Source organism: Sorex fumeus, unplaced genomic scaffold, assembly GCF_029834395.1.
Source record: "Sorex fumeus unplaced genomic scaffold, SorFum_2.1 ptg000044l, whole genome shotgun sequence".
NCBI classification, from domain to species: Eukaryota; Metazoa; Chordata; class Mammalia; order Eulipotyphla; family Soricidae; genus Sorex; species Sorex fumeus.
In genome coordinates this window covers 74,540,644-74,564,178 of record NW_026606101.1, presented here as the reverse complement: position 1 = coordinate 74,564,178, position 23,535 = coordinate 74,540,644, and the positions used below count along the sequence as shown (strand labels likewise).

General features: G+C 55.5%; 1 protein-coding gene across 4 annotated transcripts; it reads right to left on the bottom strand.

The window, feature by feature from the left end:
• Window positions 1–2,695: 2,695 nt before the first annotated feature.
• On the bottom strand, window positions 2,696–23,476 carry ZIC4 (Zic family member 4). 4 transcript variants are annotated; one of them, XM_056121697.1, is made up of 6 exons: window positions 22,917–23,476; window positions 19,947–20,082; window positions 16,464–16,548; window positions 10,039–10,656; window positions 5,558–5,879; window positions 2,696–3,471 (listed from the first exon to the last, which is right to left on the bottom strand). In XM_056121697.1, coding segments are annotated over exons 3-6 (1,011 nt in total). In that variant the 5' UTR covers window positions 16,534–16,548; window positions 19,947–20,082; window positions 22,917–23,476; the 3' UTR covers window positions 2,696–3,470. The 4 variants fall into 4 exon arrangements, with proteins under 4 accessions (XP_055977672.1, XP_055977675.1, XP_055977674.1 ...); XM_056121700.1 differs by lacking the exon at window positions 19,947–20,082; XM_056121699.1 differs by lacking the exons at window positions 19,947–20,082; window positions 22,917–23,476 and adding an exon at window positions 18,306–18,359.
• Between the last annotated feature and the right edge of the window lie 59 nt (window positions 23,477–23,535).

Genomic DNA, 23,535 nt, shown 5'->3' with positions numbered 1-23,535 from the left:
TGAATGGACATTGGGGGTAAAAGATGAATTTGTTGATTCTGATACCTCCAAAGCTGTTAGGCTACTGGAATCAACTCAGCAGTAGCTGGGCCAGAGAAAACTCCCTGACCCTCAATCCCATCTACTGGGGGTGAGGGGGTGGGGGGGCGGGGCAGGAATGTTCAAATTTGGGAATATGCTGGGTCTAGTCCAGGGAAAAAGCCTTAGGGCTTGTCCTGGGCTGCTGGAGAAAGGAACCCTGAGGTCTGAATAAAGAAAACCACCGGAAGACCCCCATGGGCAAAACTGCTCCCTGACCCTCCTTCAGCACCTCCTTCCAGGAGACTTTTTATTCCTGCCACTCCCAAGCTTCCTCTTCCAGATCAGAGGGTGCCGTGTGGTGGGGGGGTGGGGGCTTGGAAGCCCTAAAAAGCAGCCTTTCCTGAACGACACTCAGAGCCCCTTTATCAGAGTGGGAGTTTACTGATGACTACCAGGATTTCTAGGGTGACACTGGGGGCTCCCTCAAGGGGTTCTCCTTCAAGATGACCAGGAAATGTTTCTGTGAGGGCACAGAGGGCCTAAGGAACCTGAGTTTCTCCCCCGCCCCTAGAAAGTGAAGCAATAATAGGCCACTCAGATGCAAAAGAGGAAGGGAAACATGACATCATTTATTTCCAAAGAAAGTAGCAAAACGGATCTCCATGTACACAAAGATCTTTAGAGGGAAAAGAATCACAGATCTCAATTCATTTGTACATATTTACAGCAATGATGAAACCAGGGCTTTCAACTATGTGCTCATTGACAATCACTTTAGTCAAATACATAACAACTTTTTTCTTCTTTCAAGTTAGATCACAGTTTAAGGATGCTAAGGGGCTGATGAAAAAAATCACAGTGAGGGGAGAGTGTGTAAGGTTTCAATCAGGGTGTTTTTCTTTTTTTGCTTTTCCCTTTTTTTTGTACGTGTGAATTATGGTTACAAAACATTTGCCTGTCTGTATAATTCACATTCATTACAATCATTACATTTTCCCATAAATTAGCGATATAAACAAACATATGGGGACCTCCAGTAAACAAATAAAATCAATATAAGATACAACATTTTGTAGCGACTATAATAACAGCATGGGTTACAGCTTGGGGAAACTTCTTTACAAATCATTTATTCAGCACACAGGGGGTGAGGGTGGGGAAGCTGGAACATCCTTGGGTATTTTTTTTTTACTTTTTCTATTTTAAAACCACCTTTAAAACTTGGAGATTTGGGGACAGCTGGACAGGGTGGAAGTTTCTTCCCTGGGCACAATATAAAGTAAAGAACTGCACACACACGTGTGGGTAGAAAGGGGCACTGGCATGCACTGGGGAGTCATTATCTTGTAGACAGAATCTCCTGAGCCCCAATTGCCAAGCTTCTGAAGAAAACAGGAAAGTATTAAAATGTCTCTCCCTCTCCAGCCACTTCTCCTTTCTATTAATGGCAGAAAGGGCTGGCTGATTGCAGCTAGTGGGAAGGAACACACAATGGGCCTATTTTTAGCAAAGATTGTCTTTGAGGAGCAGGAAATATTAACCATCGCTTGGCTGAAGCCTTAGTTCAAAGCATCCTGGGCAAGAAGAGTATTGGGAGCTCAAGGGGTCCCAAGAGTATGCAAATGAGGGCGAGGGGACTTGGAGGGACTGGGGGTAGGCCAAAGTGGGAGAAGTGGGTACAGCGTGGGTTCGGGGTTCAGAGTCTCTCCCTGCACTTACCTCTTAGCAACCTCCCCCAGATCCCAGATCCCGGAGCTCAGCCCAGGCGCTCCACATCTGCACACCTCCGTAGACCCCGTGCCCCAGCTCTCTGCCTTATTTGCTTTTTTGTTTTGTGTTTTTGTTTTCCCTTAGCAGGACTTACCCCTAAAGTTATTAGCTAGTAGAGTTTGCCCTTTTTTTCTAAAAAAAAAAATTTGATTTTTATCTCTTTAGAAACGGTTTGAAACTAACGGAGCAGGGGGAGTTGACAGCGAGGAGAACAAATCGCTGACAAAGAACGTTTTACGTTTCATCAGCGTTGTTAGGACGACAAGCAGGAATGTCTCAGATAATAACTCCCACTTCAAAGATTTCTCAGCTCAATAGAAACCGGACCATCCTTTTTATTCAACCACAAGGACTAGCACTAAAGAAGACTCCACTGTTTGATTTTTTTCCACCGTGTTTATTTTTCCCCTATTCACTGGGGTACTTGGATAAAATAAACAACAAGACAATTAAGGGAACATGGACTTCTAACTTTCCTGCCATCTTTCCTATCCCCTTGGCCTTGGGCTTTTGAGTTCCCGCCCAGGGCCAGTCCAGGCCTGGGGGGCATCAAACACCCCCACTCTGGGGAAAAACAAACTTGGGGGTCATGGAGACTTCTGGGATGGAGGCTTGGGCTACGTTGGGGGCCAGGACGTCACTGTCTCCCAAACTGGACCCCTGGTGGACCCAGGAGGGCTCCGTTTCAGCTCCCCTTTCTAAATCAGTGCTCCCCAGCCGGCCTGGGATCAGGGATCGGCCGCTCTTCCCCCCAACATCTGGGGCTGCTCATTTGTGAAGCTGCTGAGGTTGCCCGCACCGCCCCCCCCCCCCCCCCCCAGTTCCTTACTCCTGAGCCTCTGGAGTCCGGCTCCTCCCGGTCTGAAAACGCACCCCTCCCCATCCCCAGCCCCTCCACCGGAGAGCGGGGTGACCCCCGAAAGGCGGGAGAGGCAGGTCCTAGGGAGGAAGTCTGTACCGGAGCGCCGCGGTGACAGTATTAAATGGCGTGAAAGCAAAGGTCAGCGCAAATGTATCTTAATAGAGTGTCTGCGGCGAAGTGTGTCGGCTTTGAAGAGGCCGCGCTGCGCGCACATTTCCATGACGAGCCTAACGCGGCGTGCTGATGCAGCGTCCAACTCACACTTTCAACCCCAAAACCCGACTCTTTGAACAACCCGAGCTTGATTAGACCTTTCTCCTTTTCTTTCCCCGCTTACAAACCATTTCCTCGCCTTTAGAAACTCGCCATCAAACCCAAATGCGCCCTCTGATCACCGCAGAAAAGCAGAAACAAAGGGCCGGGCGGCGGTTCAGGCGGCTCTTTCTTCCCCTCGCATTATCATCCATTTTTATTATGATCGGGAACAAGTGCCCATTCGCGTGGGTTTTGTTTACCGGAAATTAAATGAAAATGATTTAGTCCGCGTCAAACAAAAATATATACTTGTATACACAAGAAAAAAGGCCTGTTAGACGTAAATATTATGTCCTTAATGAAAAGCCTGGACGGGCTCCAGGCTCGGCCTTTCAGGATTTCAGTGCGACTCGCCCATTGCCATAGAAATCCTAACTTACCATGAAGATGCGCCGTGGCGAAGAAACGTTGCTTTGTGCGCGGGCGCTTTGATGTGGCCGGCGCGGGACGCGGGCGCTCAGCTGCGCCCGGAGAGATTACCTTGCGAGCGCCGCAGTGGACATCTGTAACAAGCAAATGAAAAATTAAAGGCGATTAGTGGCCGGCCAGACATTTTTTATTTTATTTCATGATTTGGGACGAGCCGGGTGGGGGGTGAGGGGTGGAAGGCAAAGGGCCCCCCCACCGGGGGCAGAGGAAGAAGCGAGAAGCGAGAAGCGAGCCCCCCCACCCCCGCCCCGGCGCGGGGGAGAGGGTGGGCGCGGGGCGGGGGTTCAACACCGTCAGAGGCCGCAACTTTCCCAGATGCGGCGGCACCTTGGCCGTGGGGAGGGAAGTGACCCGTGGGGAGGAGACGTTTGCCGGCCGGCCCTGGGCTGGCGGGTCTCTGGCCCCTATTGTGTGTGTTTGGCGGAACAGGAGGGTGGAGGAAACTGGCCAGCCCCGCTCCCGGGCACGGGTACTGGCGATGCGTTTTGGGGGACACTCGAGTTTGCTCTGCGTGAACGGAAAAACAGTCAACCGCGTCCCACTCGGGAAAGACGACCTCCGTGAACGTGTGGGGCTCCGTGGGGGAATGTTTCATAAAGGGGTTCGGGGAGCTGGACATGGCAACCTGCCCACCAGAGTGCCACGCCAGAGACCACTGTTAAAATTGAGCTGGAGGTGGGGAGGGGGCTTGGGGAGAGGGAGGCTCCCCCTCGTGGGAATACTGAACCCCTGCTACCTCCAAATTCTGGCAGCTGTAGCCCTTCCTCACTTGCTTGTTTACTTTCCTTTGTGTGTCTGAGTGTGAGTTTCAAATCTTAGTGAGGATGTGGGGGGGCAATCCGACCTCCCTGCAGAGGTGGAGACACCTCTAACTTCAACACCCCTTGACCCCCAAACACACACATAGACTTGGGAAGGATTGTCAAAGCCTTCTTGCCCCTGCCCTCAACATGGGGCTCTTTTTCTGGGAGTCTGGGACTGGGAAGAGCAAATACACAATTCAGTTTAGACCCACTGGGTGTTTCCTTCCAGACATTCATTATGCAATTCATCCCCCCGCCCCCCCCCCCCACCCGACACACACCCTTTTTTAAAATTAAACCCAACACTGTGCAACTGTTGACAAACCACCACAGAAATGACAGGATTCATCCAGCCACTGTCACCTAGGCCTAAGTCTAATGACGTCACGGATTCCACCAGCCACCCTAAAGTTGCCATCACTGCATGCCATCGGGGCCAGACTGGAAGATTGGGGAGACCTCCCCAAATTCAATCCTACAGCCCCTGCAGCTCTCTTTTGTCTCCATTTCCTGCTGTTTGGACTCACCCCTGCCCCACCTATATAATGCTTCTGGGGCAAAGGACCAGGACTGGTGCAGGGTCATTTGGTGGGGGAGAAGGCCATGGGATCCAGGGAACAGGGGTCTTCTGGGATCTCCCCTCTAGCTCACCTCATCTCTCAAAATGGTTGGCAATTGGGGAGTCTGGGATGCTGTGTATTTTTGTTTCAAGGGGGCATTGGGGGGTGGCAGGGGAATTGCAGGGAACCCAAAGAAGCAGAGGAACACAAGGGGAAGATTGTAAGGATTTGGAAATTCTTTTGGCCACTTTTGCAACTTGCACGTCTCCTGAGGCTGTGGTTGGGGGCTGGGAAGGGAAGTGGGGGCTACCCAGAACTGGAGAAGAAGGTTTCCCATTTGGGGAACCAGAGGGGCCTTCTGGTCTCACTGTGGCCACTGCAGTTACCAAAATTACAGAGAAACTCTCTGATGAGATTCCCCCCCCCCCACACACACACACTTCTTTAACCCCACTAGGTTTCATGCCACCAGGTCAGGAACTACTGAGTGCGTGGCGGGGGGGGGGGGGGGGGGGGCGAGCTGGATCCGATTGTGGAATTAATGGGGCACCTTATACATATTTTAAATAGCTAAGTATATGGGAAATTAGATAGCAGCATATTCAACCAAACTTCCTTCCTTCCTGCCTGCCTGCCTGCCTGCCTGGCCTCTCCCCAGCCACCTCTCTCAGGCCTCGGTGCCCGAGTCTCAACGAGGAACGCGGGAGGCGTGGGCGTCGGCCGCAGGGCCCGACTGAGGTGCGGGGGTCGGGGGGGGGGGGCGTCCTGCGGTGGGACCCGCGCCCTCACACACGTACCATTCGCTCAGGTCGGCGCCCCCACGCGCCGCCGCCACCGCCGAGGAGGCCGCCGGGGGCTCGCGGCCGAAGTCGGAGGAGGGCGACACGAGGGCGGACGGCGGGGCCGAGTCGTAGCCGGAGCTGGGAGGCGGCGGCGAGCGCCCGTGCACCTTCATGTGCTTGCGCAGGGAGCTGGGGTGCGTGTAGCACTTGTCGCAGCCGCGCACTTTGCACGTGTAGGGCTTGTCGCTCGTGTGCACGTGCGAGTGCTTCTTGCGGTCGCTGCTGTTGGCGAAGCGCCGCTCGCAGCCCGCGAACTCGCACTTGAAGGGCTTCTCCCCTGGAGGAGGCAACGCACAGACGTTATTCGCGCCGGGGTGTGTTGGGGGGGAGCTGGCGCGGCCACCCGGCCTCTGCCGCCACCCCATCAACACCAACGCTCTCCCGTAGCCTCTGCGCCCCCCGCCCCCGCGCCCGCCGCAGACCGGACACCCCCTCTCGGCGCGCGCCCCCCGGAGTCCCTCGGGCGCGCCTCCCCCTCCCCCTCTCCCGGGCTGCGGGGGGGGGGGGGAAGCTTAGGGGGAGGAGGAGCGACCACGACTCCATCTCAGTCGCCTGCCCGTCCCGGGCAAAGCCTGCTTCCCCCACCCACCCCGCCCCCCGTTTGTCGGCCTCCGGGGGTTCCTCCCTGGGCGCCCCAGAGCCGAGAAGGGAGCGCCACGTCTAGGCCTGCGCCCCTCCGGTCACCCCCACACACCCGGGCCCGGCCCCAGTCGCTTCCCCAAGGAGGTGGGTTTTTTTTGGGGGGGGGTTTCTGCACAAAAGCCCAAGGCGGTGGGCTGCTTTTCGGCGGCGCGGCCTGAAGCCCATGGCGTGTGTCAGAACCTGGACCCGAGCCTCCCGAAAAAGGAATCCTGAGCCACGATTCATTTCCCAGGCGATTTTTTTTTAATGGGACTGGAGCCCCCTCCCCCTCCCCTGCCTTCCCTTCGACCCCCCCAGGGCAAGCACTCAGCAGTCTTCTTTCCATCCTGCCTAAACCGTCCGGGTTCCGCGCGCGACCGGGAGCCCTGGATGCCGCCGCTCCAGCGGCCTCGGGGAGACGCGGCCGGTCGGCGGCCCGGGCAGACCCCCCGCGCCTGGAGTCGGCCCCGCAGCCTCCCAGGCCTCTCGCGCCACCGCACCCTGGAGCCCAGCCGGCCTGGCCCCGAGGGCGAGCGCGCAGCCCGGAGGGTCGGCGAGGGGCCCGGAACGGCGTTGCCACGCCCGGGGCAACCGCGGGAAGGCGCGAGTTAGGGCGTAAACGTTGGCCGGGCCCGGACCGCGAGCGCGGAGCTCACCGCCTCAGGATTCGCTGGCCTTTGGGGGCGCAGAAAGGGCCCTGGAGAAGCCGGAAACTCAGGTGGCCGCTGGAGCTGCTGATGCGGCGGGGAGGAGGGAGGAACCGTTCTAGGAGAGTTAAACCAACGGATGCCGCGGGCGCCCTGGGATGCGGGACCGGCTACCGAGCTCTCGGCAGTCGGAGAGGGATGCCGGGCTGCTGGCCTTTGTGGTCGGCTCTCCAGCCGAGTCCAGGAAAGAAGGGCGCTAGGGGGGCAGGTTTGAACACACAAAGGCCGCGGCCCGGCCCTTCTGAGGCCCAGGCGGACGCAGAGGTTTGCACCGTGTTTTCACCTCGGCCCCGCAGCGGGTTTGGAGCTCACGGCTCCAGCCCACGCGGCCTTTCCTGAGACTTGCTAGTACGAACTTTCCCCATTTCTCTGGACACCAGCACAATTTTTTTATACAAAAAAAGATGCAGAATAAATCAGTGACCCCCTCATTTTATCTCCTCGGATCCCTGTTGGCCTGCAAAATTAAAACTCTTCCTTCCTCCCTCCCTCCCTTCCTTCCTTTCTTAAATCATTAACAAAACCATGCATTTCAGGGCCTGCAAAAAAGAAGAAAAAATATTTGCTGAAAAGACAGAGGAGCAGAATTTGAGATTCATTTTCCCTGTCTCCTTCCAATAGTTCTCCACACACTTAGCCCGTCTGAGAGCTCCTCCTTGGACATCCCCACAAAACAGAAACAAGAGGTTCCGCCCAGAGGAGGAACAGACTCACATGCAGGGCAGGGAGGGCGTTAGGGACGTCTGAACTATCCCGGCCAGACAGGGTTAAGTAAGGCTGCTCCCCCGGCCCTGGCCCGCTGCTGGCCCGTGGCTGCTGGCCCCTGCGACTGCTTGGCTGACATTAGCCACCACCACCCTCACCCCTCGAGACACAAAGCCCTGGCCCTCTCCCTCCCACCCGGCCTGGGCAGTGTGCCCTGGGTAGAGGCAGGCTTGGGCCAGCGTCCTCAAGTTGCCTGAATTGGCTTAGCCCTGGGGACCGAGTAGGGACAAGCTGGAGTTCTCTCAGCGAGGTTCAGGGACTAGTGAGGCCTGTGCCAGCTCACACAAAGTTGGGCCACGAGAAGCAGTTAGGTTAGCGCTTGCTGGCCGCTCTCTCTCTCTCTCTCTCTCTCACTCTCACTCTCACTCTCACTCTCTCTCCTCCATCCCCTTCCAACAGGGAAGGTGCGGCCTTGCTGACGGGCCCACCACTTGGACACCCTGTCCTGGGTTGGCTGTGGCCACCACAAAGTGAACCGTTTCTGTGGTCTGAGGACCTCTGCCTCCAGCCAGGCCAGGAACCCGGGTCTCCGAGCATCGCCACGCCAGAGATACCGGCTCTGGCTCCTATCACCGCTTCTGCCACTGAGGAAAGGCAACGCCATTAATATTTGAAAAGGCAATTATTTTCCTGTTGAATCGAGAACTGTCTTCATGAATAATTTGTAGTGAGGTCTATTGCCATTTGAGAAACATTTTGTTGAGTTTCCCCCTTTTTTATATTACTGGGCGGGGGGGGGGTGAGCAAGACTCTGGAGATCCCCCCTAACTCCAGCGGTAATGAATGAGGACCGCCAGTGGAAAGGAGGCACTTAGGATTCTGTCCTGAATAGATGCAAACCTGAGCCAGTCCTGGCGCACTCAACTCACTTCTCTGCTGTAGGTCGATTGCACCAAGAATTTAACCATTTTCTGCTTCACAGACTTCAAACAGTAGGCCGGCAAAGAGCAGTAAAAGTTTGTTTGTTTAAAAACCCCCTGTCATTAAAAATGAGTTCCTTCCCTGGCTGGCGAGTACTCGTCTACCTTCATGCGTGTGTGCACATGGTGGCCAGCCCAAAACGGCGGGGCCTGCCAGCAGGGACCAGTCAGAGCCCCCAATTTGCTCCCCCCATATATAAAATGGGGGGGCGGAGGGGGGGAAGGCCCTGCAAGAAAGGGGGAGGTGGCTCCAGAAAAACAGCAGATGGAAACCTGCATTTCCAGAAAGATTCCGGAAATAAAGTTGATTCATTGAAAATGGACTGTGGTCTGGCCTCTAAATGTCCCTGTGCCCTGTCCCCTACAACACAAGGTTTGGGAGAGCGGGTGGGGCTAAGCCCAGAGGCATTCTGTAACTCTAAAGGCTGATGTTTCCACCTCGAAGGGAGGTAAGGCAGGGCAACACCCACTGGAATGGATTTCACTTTTCTCCCTGCCCTCCCCCAAATGGGGGAGGGAGATGTTGGTTTCTTCAACCTGAAATGGGGAGGGGGGAGGTGCGAGAAAACCCTAGCTAAGGTGGTACAACTTCGGTTGCTAAACTAATTAATGTAACTTCACAGGCTGTTCTGGGAAGTGTGAAAACTTTCTTCTTACAATTGCATTAATTAGAGACGCTCCTGGCCAGAGGAGTTCCACCGTGCAGGCGGCTGGGGGCGGGTATGAGGAGGAGTTTCTTTTCTTTCTGTTAACTAGAACTAACAGATGTGGTTGACACATGTCCCCATTTCACTTAACAGCTCAGTAAGTGACATTTAAGGTGGGTGAGTCTCCTTGGGGTCTCAGCTAAAACAAAGAGGGAGGGTTTGTCATACCTCAAGAGTCGAATCAGGAAAGCTCAAAAAAGGGGATCAAATTTAGCCCTATGGGGCCCCCAAATCCCCAGGAAGGGGTGATAAGAGTTCCCTTCTTTCAGGCTTAGATGACCAGCGGGTTCCCAGGCTGACTGTGGAAGAATGATCCCCAAAGATCCCAAAGGGACCCGGGAAAGTTAGACAGCTGTCTCTGGCTTGAGCACTTTGGGGAAGGGTGGCATTTGAAAGAGCTCAAATAAATGCCTTAAAATCAGCAGGGAGCCCACATTTTCATAGACACCCAATCACACGCATGTCCTCCCGACCCCCATTCCACCCTCTCTGCAGAAATCTTGTGCTTTCCTCCACACACAGCCTCGGGGAAAACCGTGAGTCTAAGCAAAGAAAGTTATAATTAACACTTTATGGACTTGATTCTAGAAAACAGTCCCCCCACACACCCCACGCACCCATCCCCCTTCTGTGGAACTTGAGAGGCCAGGGGGGTCGGGAAGAGGCCTCCTGGTCCCCCCAGCGTCCGAAGGAGACAGACAGTACAGAATACTGACCTGTGTGAGTTCTTTTGTGTATTTTGAGATTTTCTGATCTAGCAAAGACCTTCCCACACCCCGGGAACGGACAGGGGAAGGGCTTCTCGCCCGTGTGCACGCGAATGTGGTTGACCAGTTTGTATTTGGCTTTGAAGGGCTTGCCCTGGCGTGGACACTCCTCCCAGAAGCAGACGTGGTTGGCCTGCTCGGGGCCGCCGACGTGCTCCACGGTGACGTGCGTGACCAGCTCGTGCATGGTGCTGAAAGTTTTGGAGCAGAGGCGCGCGGCCGCGGGGTTGTCGGCCGCCAGCCACTTGCAGATGAGCTCCTGCTTGATGGGCTGGCGCATGTAGCGGAAGAAGGCGCCGGGGCCGTGGGGCGCGGCGAGGTTCACGGTCAGGTTCATGCCCCCGTAGCCGTGCAGGGCGGCGGCGGCTGCCAGGGCGTCGCTGCGGGCCACCGGCCCCGGCGCGAAGGGTTCGGGCCGCGCGTACATGTCTCCGGGGAGCCCCAGACGCAGGAGTCCGTTCAGAGTGCCGCTGGGGGACGCCTGCGGCGGCTGCTCGTGCAGGCCCGGGAACGCCGACGGGCTGGAGGCCGCCGCGAGCTGGGGGCCATGGTGCCCGGCGCTGCTACCTGTTGTCGAGACAAACAGCGCGCGTGAGAACGGGGAGCTGAGACCTGCGCGCCCCCGGGCCTCGGAGATGGGGGTGGGGGTCAGGTCCGGCCCGGCCCGCCGCCGCCGCCGCCCCTGAGACGCCCAGCGCGGGAGCCGAGAGCCCGCGGGCTGCCGCTGCCGCTTGGGAGGAGCGCGCGAGGCCCTGCGCCCGGGCCGACGTCTGGGTACCGGCCCCTGGTGCGCCGGGAGCCCGAGAGGGAGCGCGCCAGCGGAGCAGGGCCAGCGGGGTGCGCAGCGCAGAGCCTGAGGGTCGCCTGAGGGTCGCCGGCGCGGGGGGCACGGGTGAGGGGGCCCTGGGCCTGGTCCTGAGGGGCCTGGCCTGCGCCCTCGAGGGTACGCGAGCCGCAACGCCCCGGAGCTCTAGGGGTGGCGGCGTCCAGCGGGTGGACGGAAGGGACGGAGGTGGGAGGTGGTGGGCGCAGGTGGTGCCCGCGGAGCGCCGGGTCGGAGAGCCTCATCGCTGTGCCCCGTGGCACGCGGCAGCTCGGCCCCGGCTCCCCCGGAGCTCCGCACCTGGGGGGGAAGGGGGCTCACGCCAACGTCACCTGACGGCAGGGAACGGGGAGGAACCCCCCCCCCCCAAACACACACACACACAACTCCGCGAAGTTTTGGGTTTTTTTTTTTTGGTGGTGTTGTTTTTGTTGTTGTTGTCGTTTTCCTTTCCCTTTTCCCCTCCAAGTTTGGGGCCGCGGCTCGCCCCTCCCTCGCGCCAGCTCTGCCTGTCGATCGTTCGTGCCTACTTGAAATCCCGGCCGCTGCCCAGGCAGCAGCGGGGCGCGTCAAGAGGTGAATAGAGACTCGGGGCCGCGGCCGGGGCCCGCCGAGAGGAACAATCGCCCGGGTCGCCTATTGGCCCGCGGCCCGGCCCGACGTCAGCGATGACAGGTCCCGGCGCAGGCGGGCGCGCGCGCGCGCACACAGACACGCGCGCGCACACGCACAGACACACGCGCGCTCGTTCCCCCTCCCCCTCCCCCTCTTCGCCCCCCTTCCCCTAATCCACTGCTCATGCGCTCTGACCCGGGCTCGGTTGCTTTTCTACTCTCGGGCGCGCCCGCCCCCTCCGGTCCCCGAAAGCGGGGTGGATCCCTGGACCGGCGCCCCGCGTCACCTCGGAAAAAGCGGGTGATGCGCGGCCGAAGCGCCCTGGGGCGCCCCCGCGGCCGGCCCTGCCGGGGTGGCTGATGAGTGCCCCGCGGGCGGCCTGGGCCCGGAGGCTCTAGGAGGAGGCGAGGGGCCGGCAGGAGCCCCCCGAGCGGCAGCCGGGGCCGCGGGGGCGCTTAATTGTCTTTTGTCGCTTTCCGAAAGGACTCGCCTGCCTCCTTCCTCCGCCGATCCCCCTCCTTTCCCCAACTCCCCTGGGCACACTGGGTCTCCCCACTGGGATCCTTTCTTTGCCCCCCCCCCGCCCTTTCCCCAACTCCATCCTTCCCATTTCACCGCCCGCTTCTGCTCTAGGTACCCCGGCGCCAAACCCAGAATCCCGCCTTGCCCGGAGCGGGAGGCCGGGGGGGGGGGGGGGGGGGGTAATGAACGGCAGTGGAGACCTGCGTGGGGGGAGGCTGACCTCGAACCCGCACCGCCCTCTCGAGCTTGCCCCACGCGTCCCTTCCGCTGCAGATCGCAGCGTACCGAACGGCGCGGGCCGGGAGAGCCTGGAAAACAAAGGCGAGGGGCGCGCGGCCGGGATCTGGTCCTCAGCCCCGGGGTCCTCCTCTACCACCTCGCTTTGAATAACCTGCACCCCTCACTCCGCCGGCCCCTGTCGGAGCCTCGAGGAAGGGAACTTGGGGTTCCTTTCTACGCCCGCCCCGGCCACTTGTTGTCTGGCCCCGGAGCTGGAGAGAGTGACCGCCGCTTTCCCGGCTCTGGGTGGGTTGGAGCGACTGAGAACGAGGCGCTGTCAGTCTGTCCGGTGCAAGACCTACGGGGACTGGGTGTGGGGGATCGGTAGGAGAAATCCCTGGTTCTGGCCCGGCCGCGTGTGGCAGACACGCCAATGTCCTTTGTTCGAGGTGGCCGGCTGGGACTGGCTGTCCCGCCCGGGAGCTCTTTTTAAAAAGGGCCTGAGGCCTCCCAGCTCTTGTCTTGCTGTCGAGTGGAAACTCGCAGCCTAAATACTCGGGCCTCCCTAGCGGTGGGTTTCAATGCCCCCAAAGCCCAGAAAGATTTGCGATTTTTTTGAAGTGAAGTTTTGGGGGCTTGGGTCAAAGACCCAGTGAGCCCGTTAGGGTGGATGGAGCTACCCCAGCCCATCCCAAGAACCCAGACGTCCTCTTCTACCTTGCCTCGCCCGAAAATAAAAGTTTCTTTTTACACGTTTAAAAATAATTAACTTATTTAGAATGGTTGGCAGATTCTTTGAGACTCTCCTCATTTAGCGCATTGTTCCCTGCTCACGGCGGCGTTCTCGCTAGGGATTAACTTCCTTAACAATTTCCCTGGGCTTTGACAAGTCCTGGTCTTTCTGCTTCTCCAGCGGAAGAGCTTAAGAAACACCACCAATAGCTGCTGCTTGGCGCTGTTTTAAAAGAAACTGAAGGAGAGCATTTGACAGCCTCACCCCAACCCGAGGTGACAAGGCTTCCTCCAGCAGTGTTGAGACTAGACTTGGTGCCTTTGCCTCCTTTCGTCTTTCCCTCTGACTTTCTCTCCACTGGGCCTCCTGTCTGGACCTGCGGCTGCAGCCTTCCAAGGAGCTCTCTGGAGGAAGCCCCAGTCTCAGGATTGGGGGTTTCAAGACTCCTTCTCAGGCAGGTGTCTGTTGAATGACGCTTTTCCCTAGTGCAGCCTGAACTGAGCCCCATGAAAAGCTCAGAAGATCACACACACACACACACACACACACACACACACACACACACACACAGAGCCAAGTGTGATCCTCCCTGGGTGCCCTTGCCCACTCATTTCTCCCGAGCATCCCTCCACACTGAGCTCAGAAAATTTCTATAGCAACCAGGCCAACTTCTGCCCCATCCCTCAATGAGAGAGAATCGGATTCCCCACTTGAACCTACTGGTCAGAATGTGTGTCAGACCCACCATCCACTCTGGTTTCTATTCAAACTGGGTGGCACAGAAATAGACCCCCCTCACACACAGATGCACTACAGCCCTTCATTTGCAGCAGAAAACAACGAATACCTGGGGCATTGAATTTGCTTTAGCCTTTTTCCCATCTGTGGAAGTCTGGTGAGGTCAGGGGCCCACACTTATCATAGAAGCAACACTAACTCCCTCAGAAGGTGTTGAAAATAAAAAGGCAGTATTTCCCCTGTTTGTGGGGTTCCTGAATGCTAAGCATGGATTTCATGGGCTCTATGAATGGAAAGCAAATTAAAAAAAAAAGACTGTTAATGCACTGCACACTTTTGCTCACAAATATTACCTCTGGAAAGCTTTGAACATGTGTATGGCTGTGTGTGCCAACAATGAAAAGGCAGATACATCTGATTCAGCCAAATTTTCCTGGCCCCATGGAGCTCCTTCCCAGATGCAGTCTTCCCTTGAAGCACTGAAAACATCTGGACCCATTCTGGGTAGATGCTTTGCGAGTTGCCTTGGAGTGCGGCGGGGGTGGGAGCTGAGAGACGGGCTGGCAGTGGACCTGCAAGCACTAAAGACTCTGTCTTGACCCTAGAAGCGAGGGGTTTCTCACCTCAATTGGCTAAACACAGCAATGGGACCAGGCATTCTCCCAGAGGACATTTCCCCAGGGACACAGAGAGGAAGGGAAACATCAATTTCATCTGCTAATAGTTATAGACAGGGGACAATGGGTGATTACTTAAGGGACTTCAAGGCATGGCCCTGAAATCCACCCCCAAAGCAGTATCAGGCTAATCACAGATGGCAGGCGGGCCACTACTGTCAGGGAAGCATATTTTACTCTTCACGTCAGCTCCTCAGAGTCGCCTAAGGCCTAGGGAGCCTGGAGTCCAGGTTTCGGGGTCTCTCGTGTGGGTGGGCAGAGGAAAGGAGAAAATTCACTCAGAATCTTCCTTTCAGAAAGTCACCAACACTTTCTCCCAACACCACAGGCTGGGTTGGAACATTCCATATCTAACCTTGCTGGGGTTAGCATTGTTCAATCTGCTTTTCAGCCTGTTTTGCAGAGAAGAGAGCCATACTGCAGCCCAAAAGTCTTCAACGGAGGCCAACAAAGCACTGGGGGGGGGGGGGGGGGCTGCCATGGGGGTCTGTCGGGAGAACATTGCACCACTGGATCCCAAACATCCTTCTAACACTCATGCCCTACCCATCTTTGCTTACTCCAACCAGGTCCATGAAAACTTGAACTCGAATGACTTTTTTGTCCCATTGTAGAGAAATAAGACTGTCTCCTCACTTGGAGAAGAGAGATGGGAAGGAGATTTCAGATGACTGGCTGGGCTACTTTCCCCTGAACCCTTTAAACTATGCTAAATTCTGCTGCAATTCAAGCCAGAGCAGGAATCCCCCCAAGCTGAGGTATACTGTTCAGAGCCTGGCAAAGAACAGCCTTGCCTGAACAGGCTGCTTAGAGACCTGAGGTCACTTGTTCTATTCCTTCCTGCCTGTTTCTGGTAGGTTACCACCCAAAGCAAGGGGCAGATCTCTTTCCTAGGCTATTCGCAGACAGATTCCAGGATTCCTGCAGTGAGAGGTTGTCTCTAGTCTTTAAAAAAGAATCACTTAAACCCCAAGAGCCTGCCTGTATGTGCAAGCCCAAATTGCACAAAAGAGATGAGACCTACCAGGATTTTGTAGATAAAGGAGGATATTTCTCCTCTCTGCTCTGCAAGTTTAGGCTTTAATCAGCATTAGTGGGACCGAGCATGAAAGGAAATACAAATATACTTGGATAGAAATGAAATTTCCAAGTATCGATTCAACAGAATATCTTTTTGATAAGATTAAGCAACATGGATAGAGGCGCTTCCAGAAGAGCAGTGAGGAATCAAAACAACTGAATTTGCATAATAGCCACATCTCTCTGGAGAATTCTGTCATCAAATCACACCCTCATCCCAAATAACAGAAGAGAGCCATGTTTTTTAGCTGCCCATTTAACTTCTGTTAAGAAGGATGCTCTTCCTATCACTAAGGCAACACCTTGGAGGCACCGTGTCAGCTGGTGGTGTCCTTGAAATGAGGAAGCTACAGGCCTGGAAGGGGAAACACCCAACCCTAAATCATATGCTTATTCCAAATAGAATATCAAATTAAATTCTTCACAATGAAGGTATTCCTGACTGAGCAGCTGTCAGTCTCTCTGTTTCAGCAGCCACATTGTGGGAACGTCTTGGCTGCCACATTGCAGAAGGCTGGTGTCCCTGGTTAAGATGATGCCTATCATGTAAACCCCATCACCAAGATCAAAGTCTGCTCCTTTCATGGAAACCAATACATGTCAAACCTCATTCCAATCAAATCGCCCGGAAATGAATTCAAGATGAGTATGTCATAGAATAATGTGACAGTGGGACTGCGGAAGGTCAGAGGTGGTTGTTTCGATGAGAGAGTCGTCAAATATTAATTCTAGAGCATCCAGATGAGTAGGCATGGAAGGGGATTGACTGGCTGCTGGTGGGACTTTATGTTGCTGATTTGTGTGTGAAAGCATCAAACCTCCAGAGATAGTGCTCTAAGTTTCATCACAACTCTGGGGACAACCCCAAACACACAATGCAGCATGACCAAATGACAAAATAAAACTCCCTCCCTCAAAACTCCACTTCAGCAAACCAGTCAGTATTCAAAAGAGGGTTTTGACTTACTTGCGTCTTTCAGGGCGTTTCGGTAAAGCCGGAACCGTTTCCTCATCACCAAGGAAGTCTTGTATCTCATTTTCTAATGTTGAGACTGTTGGGAAAGACAAAAGTAAGAGTCACAAATTAGACAACTTTCCATATGCCTGGAAAGAAAGATCCTGTTACCTGACTATAGGCACAAAAGCAAAGGTTGATCTGAAGATTATTTTACTCTGTCCTTGACCACTTTCAAAATTGCGGATGAGCTAGGAGGATTCCTTTGGGAACTGCCCAAATATATTGCAAATTAATCTATCCATGGCGGTACATATAAATACATATATATGTATACATATATACATATTCCTATTTTCCCAACTAGAGGCCTTTGAAACCTGAAACTCATTTATTGTTTTGTCTTGCAAAGAGAATTAAGTCCCAGCTCAGCCCGTTAGTATTCAAACACCCCTGACTTCTAGATATGCAATTAGTTGCATTGAAGCCCCCTCCCATTATTTTCTCAAACTTATGAACCGATTCCAGTGAGAATGTCATGAGAAGGGCTGAGTGTCCTGTAGGAGGCAAGCAGGTTACAAATGGAGCTCTAAGTGTCGGAGCTGAGAGAAGGTCTTCTTTGTGGATCTTGTTCTGTCAAAATGGTAAGATATCCCTAATCTTCACATCACTTCTTCCCTGCAGATTCATTAGGAAGCCATCACTATTTGGTTTTTTGAAATTAATATTAACATTCACCAGGGTGGGGGAGAGACATATTCTTTCTATCTTCTTGTCCTGGCTGACCTCTGCTTCTGTCAGGCGAGGCTAAAGGCAGTGGAGCAGATAAACAGAAGCGATCCACCCAGCCCAACCCTCAGTGTGGCCTAGAAAGACAAACAGTCATTGAAAAGGTCGGACAAACATGGTCGGCCCCTCTGTCATTGATGATATCTGCCTGTCGTGACACTCCAGCCCACAGAACAAGCAGTTATTTAACTTGTTGAACCTCAGGCCAAATCCAAGTGGGACTCAGTTATCTCAAAGGCTTTCTAGGGCTCTTTGTTAAATGATTTCCCCAACCCCTTCAATCCCCACCTCGGCTGATACAAGCTTGGGTGTTCCCCCCACCACACACACACATCCCTTCTGCTCCCTTCTCTCATAGATCCCAGCCTGAGAAGTGAGGGGTAGACTCACCTTTTCCCAGAGGGTTTTATTTATTTTCAATTCTTTCTGACCAAGAGGCATCGGTCCCCAGAGGTAATAAGCTCTTTCCCTGCACAAGCCAGGAAAGAAAGGAGGCCCAAGTTTGCATCCCCACAGAAGGGCGGCATGCTGGGCGTCCTCGCTCTAAAATTTCCTCATGGCAGGATGTCTGGCATGGGAAAAGTCCTGGTTGGTTGGAACTAATAGAATTTTCTTTTTCGATTTGGAGGGAAAGGGGTGTGAGTTTCCCCAGGGAATTCTGTCCACCCACAAAACTGCCCAAGTTCCCCCTTTTGACAAAGCCTGGGTAACTCCTACCCTGGGTCTTGGCCATGTTTTGTGCATGGATTCCTGTCCCCAGGTACACAAACAGTTGTCCGAAGATGCTGGATGTGGGCAGGAAACGGGGACTCAGAGCTTCCCTGAGCAGCAGTTCTCACACTGTAGGCTGGAAGTGGGGGGAATCGCTTCTCCTTGGAGCAAACTCTGACCCCCCTTAGTAAGGCAGGGTTTGCTGCAGGGCTGTGGTGGGCAGGCTGGAAGCTGCCCCAAGTCGCTGGACCTGAGATTCATAGCAACCGGGGATCCACAGTCCCCCCAAAAGTCTCCATCTGCTTGGACTTCATTTTCCCTCCCAATGATTTCTCCTGTTTCAGCTGCTCATACCTGTCTCAGCCACTGACTCGCCAGCCAGCAGCTCTGCCCAGCTCTGCTCTCCTGAAGGGGCAGAAAGAGTGCCAAGACCCGCAGTGACAGTGCTAGGGGGAGGAGAGAGTGGGCTGGTGGGTATATGCAAAAGACACGGGTTGTCCTCTGGGGGGGGGGGGGGTGTTCTGGGAGGGACACTGAGGCTGCCTGCTGTGGGGTCACGGGGCAGAGGAGACCCGATTGAGGTCAGAGGTCAGACTTCAGTCCCCAAGGCCGCAAAGCTTCTTCGGAGGCTGATTCCCCACAAAGCGCCCGGCACAGCAGAGCCAGGAGGTGATGGTCTGGGCCCTGAGGTCTGGTGGCAAACCCCTCTTTGAAAGCGGCCCCTGCCCCGACCTGGGGGATGCCGGTGGCACTGGAAACTTCTCTGGCTGCTCTCCACCCGGCAACCAAGCACTGGAAGTTGGGGCAAGAGGCTCTCAGCGGCCTCTTCTCTGCAGGAAGGGGCGCCGGGGGTGCCCCACCCGTTCAGGACTGAAGGCCAGAGTCTGTCATCGGGCTTCCAGAAGTACCAGCCTGACCCCGTCCCATCCCGTCCCTGTCACTGCCATCCCCAACCTGCGGGCAGCTGAAGGTGGTGCTTGCTCCACTCCAGGGTTGTGCGGAGGCCAGGGCTGTCGGAGAGGGGACAAATGACGACCTTGGCGCCCAAAGGGGGATCGCCTGCAGGCGAATCGGCCGAGGTGCAGCCCTCCGGCGCCCCTAACCCCTTCTTAGGCCGGGCTGGCTCTGGGCTGTGCCCTTGGGCCCTGCATCAACCATCCCCGGGCGGAGTCCTTGGTGCCCCGGACCCCCTCCCGCCTCCACCATGGCTCCCTTCCTCCCAGGATCCCTAGGAGTCTCGGGGAGCAGCCTAGAACGCAGGCAGCTGCGGCCTGCACCCCCAGAAAGCCCGTTCTCTCTCCGCCGGGCGTTCCGAAGCGAGCGCTCCCGGGCTCGAGCCTACGGCCGGCCGGGGCGGCGGGCAGCCGGGGGGCCGCGGGGTGCAGCTCGGGCAGCGCCGGCGCCCGCGCCGGACCCGCGGCGATCAAGCTGAGAGCGGCCCGCCGGCAGGTCGGGGCCGGGAAGTCGCGTCCTCGTGCGGCCAGACCACTCGCTCGGCGCCTGGGGCCGGGGAGGAGGGGGGCGGCGGTCCCCCCACCCTCGGTCTCCCTCGGGGCACCTGACGGTGGCGGAGAGGGCGCTGGCAGCCCTGCAGGGCAGCTCTGGGCCGCGACTCCCCTTGCTCGTGGCCCCCATGGGGCAGCCGGGCAGTTGAGAAGGAGGGGAGGGCAGGCGGGTGGTGGTGGTGGGGGCGTTTGAGGGGGCCTCTTTGCCCCCTTGCCTCCCTCTCCTGGGAACTGGGCATGGACTCATCTCCAGCGACGCCCCTGGGCGGAAGGACCCCCCCTCCGCCCCTCTGTGTCCGTGGGGTGGCGCCTGTCCCCGAGGTTGGGGGGTTAGGGAGGGAGGGGAGAGGGGAAAGAGTGAAGCCGGGACTTCCCCCACCCCCCAGTGGGGTTGGGTGCCACTGGCCAGGGCACTTGCCGCCTCCCTCCTGGGGGAACAGGTCGCGCCTGTCGTGCCCCCCCCCCCCCCCCCCCGGACTCACACACTTACCCGACTCCACCTGTTGCCCGGAGCACCTCATTTCAGCACATCACTTTGGGGTGGCCGGAGGGGGATCCCAAGCCCCCTGGTAGCCTCTCCTGGGTTGTTCCAGCAAGGCGGTCATCCTTCATTTCTCCTTTTCCAGCTTTCGGGGAGCAGTTAGGGAATGTATGATGAAGCAGAAATGAGCCGTCAGGATGATATTTTAATGGCTTATATGTCACGTTGGTGCATGTGCCTTTGAACTGGAGCGGCTCGCCTTCCCTGCAGAGAGCGCTGCAAATCCCTCTTGATAACTTCTACAACCCACAACTTTTTTTTTCTCTCACATTCACTCTTACCCTGTATATTTGGACGCCTTTCCTAAAAATACCCTCTTATCAACGTGCCCCCTTGGATGTTCCACTGGCTGGAGTGGCGAAGACGGACGTTTTTTTTTTTCGGTTTTGAAGAAATATTTTCCCTCCCTCTCTCCCAAGGGCTACCACCACCACCCTCCCCCCACAGGTCCCCTCCCTTGCTTTTTTTTTTGAAAAGCTGGCGAGGTGGGTTCAATATTTTTTTTCCTCTCTAGTGAGAGCGCACAGCCTCCAGAGCAAACTTCTCCTTGCAGATAAGGTTTTTCCAATCTGTAGATGTGGTGACACTTCCCTTTGGAGGGCAGCAGAAAAGACCGAGTGGCTCTGATATATCTTTTGGGGCACAAAGTGTAGAATCTATATTGCAAAAAAAAACCAAAAAACAAAATACAACTCTCAAAGCCCCAAACCCACCATCCCTCCAGTTCCAGCTCTTTATCTCCCTTTTCCATCCTGGGTCCAATTTAAGTTGGCGGATAGGGTTGTGCTGAGACTTGTTGCTGGAAGAGAACCTTTCTCTCTCTCTCTCTCTCTCTCTCTCTCTCTCTCTCTCTCTCTCTCTCTCTCATTCCTACTCCCCAGCCCAACAACAAGCAAGCAAAGGCTCGGCAGGGTCCCTGCAGACACCGGGAAACCATCCCAGATACCTAAGTCGAATTTGGAGCCGGGAGAAGCCAGGGAAAGGGCAGCTGAGTTCAGCAACCCCCAAGGAGAGCCTAGTCAATGAACAGAGTTGAAAGGCAGAGAGGCAGGAGCGCCGTCGCTGACCCGGCCATCCTCCGGCCGCTCGTGCCCAGTGACTGGGCAAAAATACTCATTTTCCTTTTCCTTTCGCCTGGGCATTGGTGAGTTTCCTAACAGGGGCCGCCTGTGGAAGGATGAGTTGAGGTTTCTTTGTCTGAGCAAAGAGTTTAGGGCTCTGATTCAGCTGCAAGAAGCCAAATGAAGTTAGGAACAAAGGGCAAATTGAAGGATTCCGACTCTTGGCTTTTTGTGTTTTCCTTACTAGAAAATAATTAGACCTAATGAATATGCAGACGCTCCAACTAAACCCAGGGCTCGGGATGCTGGGTTTGAAACAGAGCCGTGGAGAAATACAACCTCCATCCTTCGCATCCCCCCCCCCCCCCCGCCCCATCAATTCTCATGCACTTTTTGAAATGCATAAATGTTGCTCGCCTTAATTGATTGAGTCACAAGGATTTTTCCCCCTGCTTTTAAGTGCCATACTTCTCTACCTTTCAACAATCATTTTAATATATAGTCAATGGCTCTTTGTGGATGGGACAAAAAGCAACTACGCGCAGTTGTTGAATAGACTTTGCACTGGGCAAGGACAGGTTAATCGAGGGCTGCATCGCGAAAACAAGCGAGTGTTGTATGTTTGCACTGAATCCAAATGTCTGCATTTTCCTAACTAAATCAAAGGGAGTGTTATTTCTTTTTCTGCTCACTCATCTGAAGGTAAGTAAATTTTCTCTGGCGATCAAAAGCCTGGTCGGCAACAAAGACCGCGCCCGCTTTTTCCACCGTCCTGGTGTGGCGAGTTGCGGCATTTCAATAACTGTGACAAGGGTGACTGATTTGTGAACTAGAAAAGGTTTGAATGTCACAAAATTTACATTGGTCCTATCTATCGGGGATTTAAATACCAAAAAAAGTATTCGGAATTTCTAGGGAGCTTTCAGCAGTCCCGAAGAACAATGGCTCGTTGGGAAATTTACAGTTTTACCTGAATGAAAAGGGCCTGTGGGTTGGGAACAGGAGAGCGAGAGGAGGGGGCTGGAGGTGGGGGGGGCAGACAGGCGAGGGGAGGGAAAAGGGAGAAATGAGAAGAATAACACAAGAGGGGGAAAAAGAAAAAAAATCGACAGTGTTCCAGTTTGACTCCCAAGCCCAAACCTCAATAATCTGGAAAGTTTGGGGCTTCCCAGCACCTGTACTTATTTATTTAAACGTGGATTTCTTTTGCTGGGTGTGGGGAGGGGGCTGCGGAAAGCCCGAGGGACCCGATACAAGTGAGAACATGGAGGCATCGGGTTTTCGAGAGAAATCCCATTTCTTGCAAAGAGAGTGTGGATTTGGCCGAGCGCTCCCGAGATCTTAAATTATAAACAGGAGGGGGATGCGGGCAGAGGAAAGCAAACTTCAAAAGGAGCAAATAACAAAAGCCTCCTTTGCTGCCCTTGAAGGGGTGGGGGGTGAGGGGGAAGAGGGAAGAAAGAAAAGAAAGTTGCTGAATCGGGACATTCTGGAAGTGCCTTCGCCGCGTCGACCGGCCCCATCCCCGCCTCCAGCCCTCGCGGCCGCCCCGAGTCGCTACTCGCTCGGCCGCGAGCGGGTCTGAGCAGGGACGAGCCGCGAGAGACCGACACCGAGACCGAACTGGGGATTCGGAGCCAGGGGTAGGGTGGTGGGAGACGGAGAGCGAGAGGCGCGGGGCGAAGGAGCGGGAGAGGGGATGCCTGGCTCCGGGCAGAAGAGAAAAAGCAGCCGTGGGCCTCCCCCTCCTTTCCCCAATTTTTTTTCCTTGAGAAGAGGGGAAAAATTTGGCTAAAAAAAAGTTGCTACTCCTGGCAGCCCTGTTCGTCAAAAGGGGATGTCAAGCGCTTTACAATACCTGGGATTGATGAGGCGGGCGGGCCAATGAGCGTTGCGCGGCGCCTCGGCGCGCCCTCCGTCGGCTCGGCGGCCGCGGGCGGGGGGAGAGCGCGCGCGCCAATGGGCGGCCGCGTCGGCGGCACGTGACGCCTCCCCCTGCTCCCATTCATCAAGGGGGGGGGACGGTGTCGTCCTTTCAATTCATTTATCTGCAGGAATGATTGCTGCTATCAGTCTCGCGCTCACCGCCCGGCTGAGGAGGTGAAAGTTTCTCCCCAGGAAGATAAACCGCAAAAGACAATATTGTGCATGATTTGCGCCTTTTCTTTGGCATTTTCTTTCTTTCTTTTTTTGCCCTCCCTCCCTCTCCTCCCCCCGATTTTTTTTTTGCAAAAAAAAAAGCAGAGGGGGCAAAAAGGAGAGTGAAGGAGCGAGGAGGCAAGCCTGAGAGAAAGGCGAGAGAGATAGAGAGAACGAGAAAGAGAGAGAGAGAGAAAAGAAAGGGCGAGGGGGTAGCGCAGAAGTGAGGAGGGGCGGACGGCGCGAGACGGAGCGAGCGAGCGAGCCAGTCGCGGCTCTGGCGCTCACATTCCTCTATGCTACAAATCCGGGAGGAAGTTTTTTTGGGGGGCTGAGAT

What these genes read in the sequence shown, in the direction of transcription:
- ZIC4 (XM_056121697.1), bottom strand. Translation starts at nt 16,533, where the DNA reads ATGAGATACAAGACTTCCTTGGTGATGAGGAAACGGTTCCGGCTTTAC. An exon ending in AAACGCCCTGAAAGACGCAA is followed by an intron (nt 10,657 to 16,463) that starts GTAAGTCAAAAC and finishes TCTCGACAACAG; the next exon opens with GTAGCAGCGCCGGGCACCAT. An exon ending in ACACAAAAGAACTCACACAG is followed by an intron (nt 5,880 to 10,038) that starts GTCAGTATTCTG and finishes TGCCTCCTCCAG; the next exon opens with GGGAGAAGCCCTTCAAGTGC.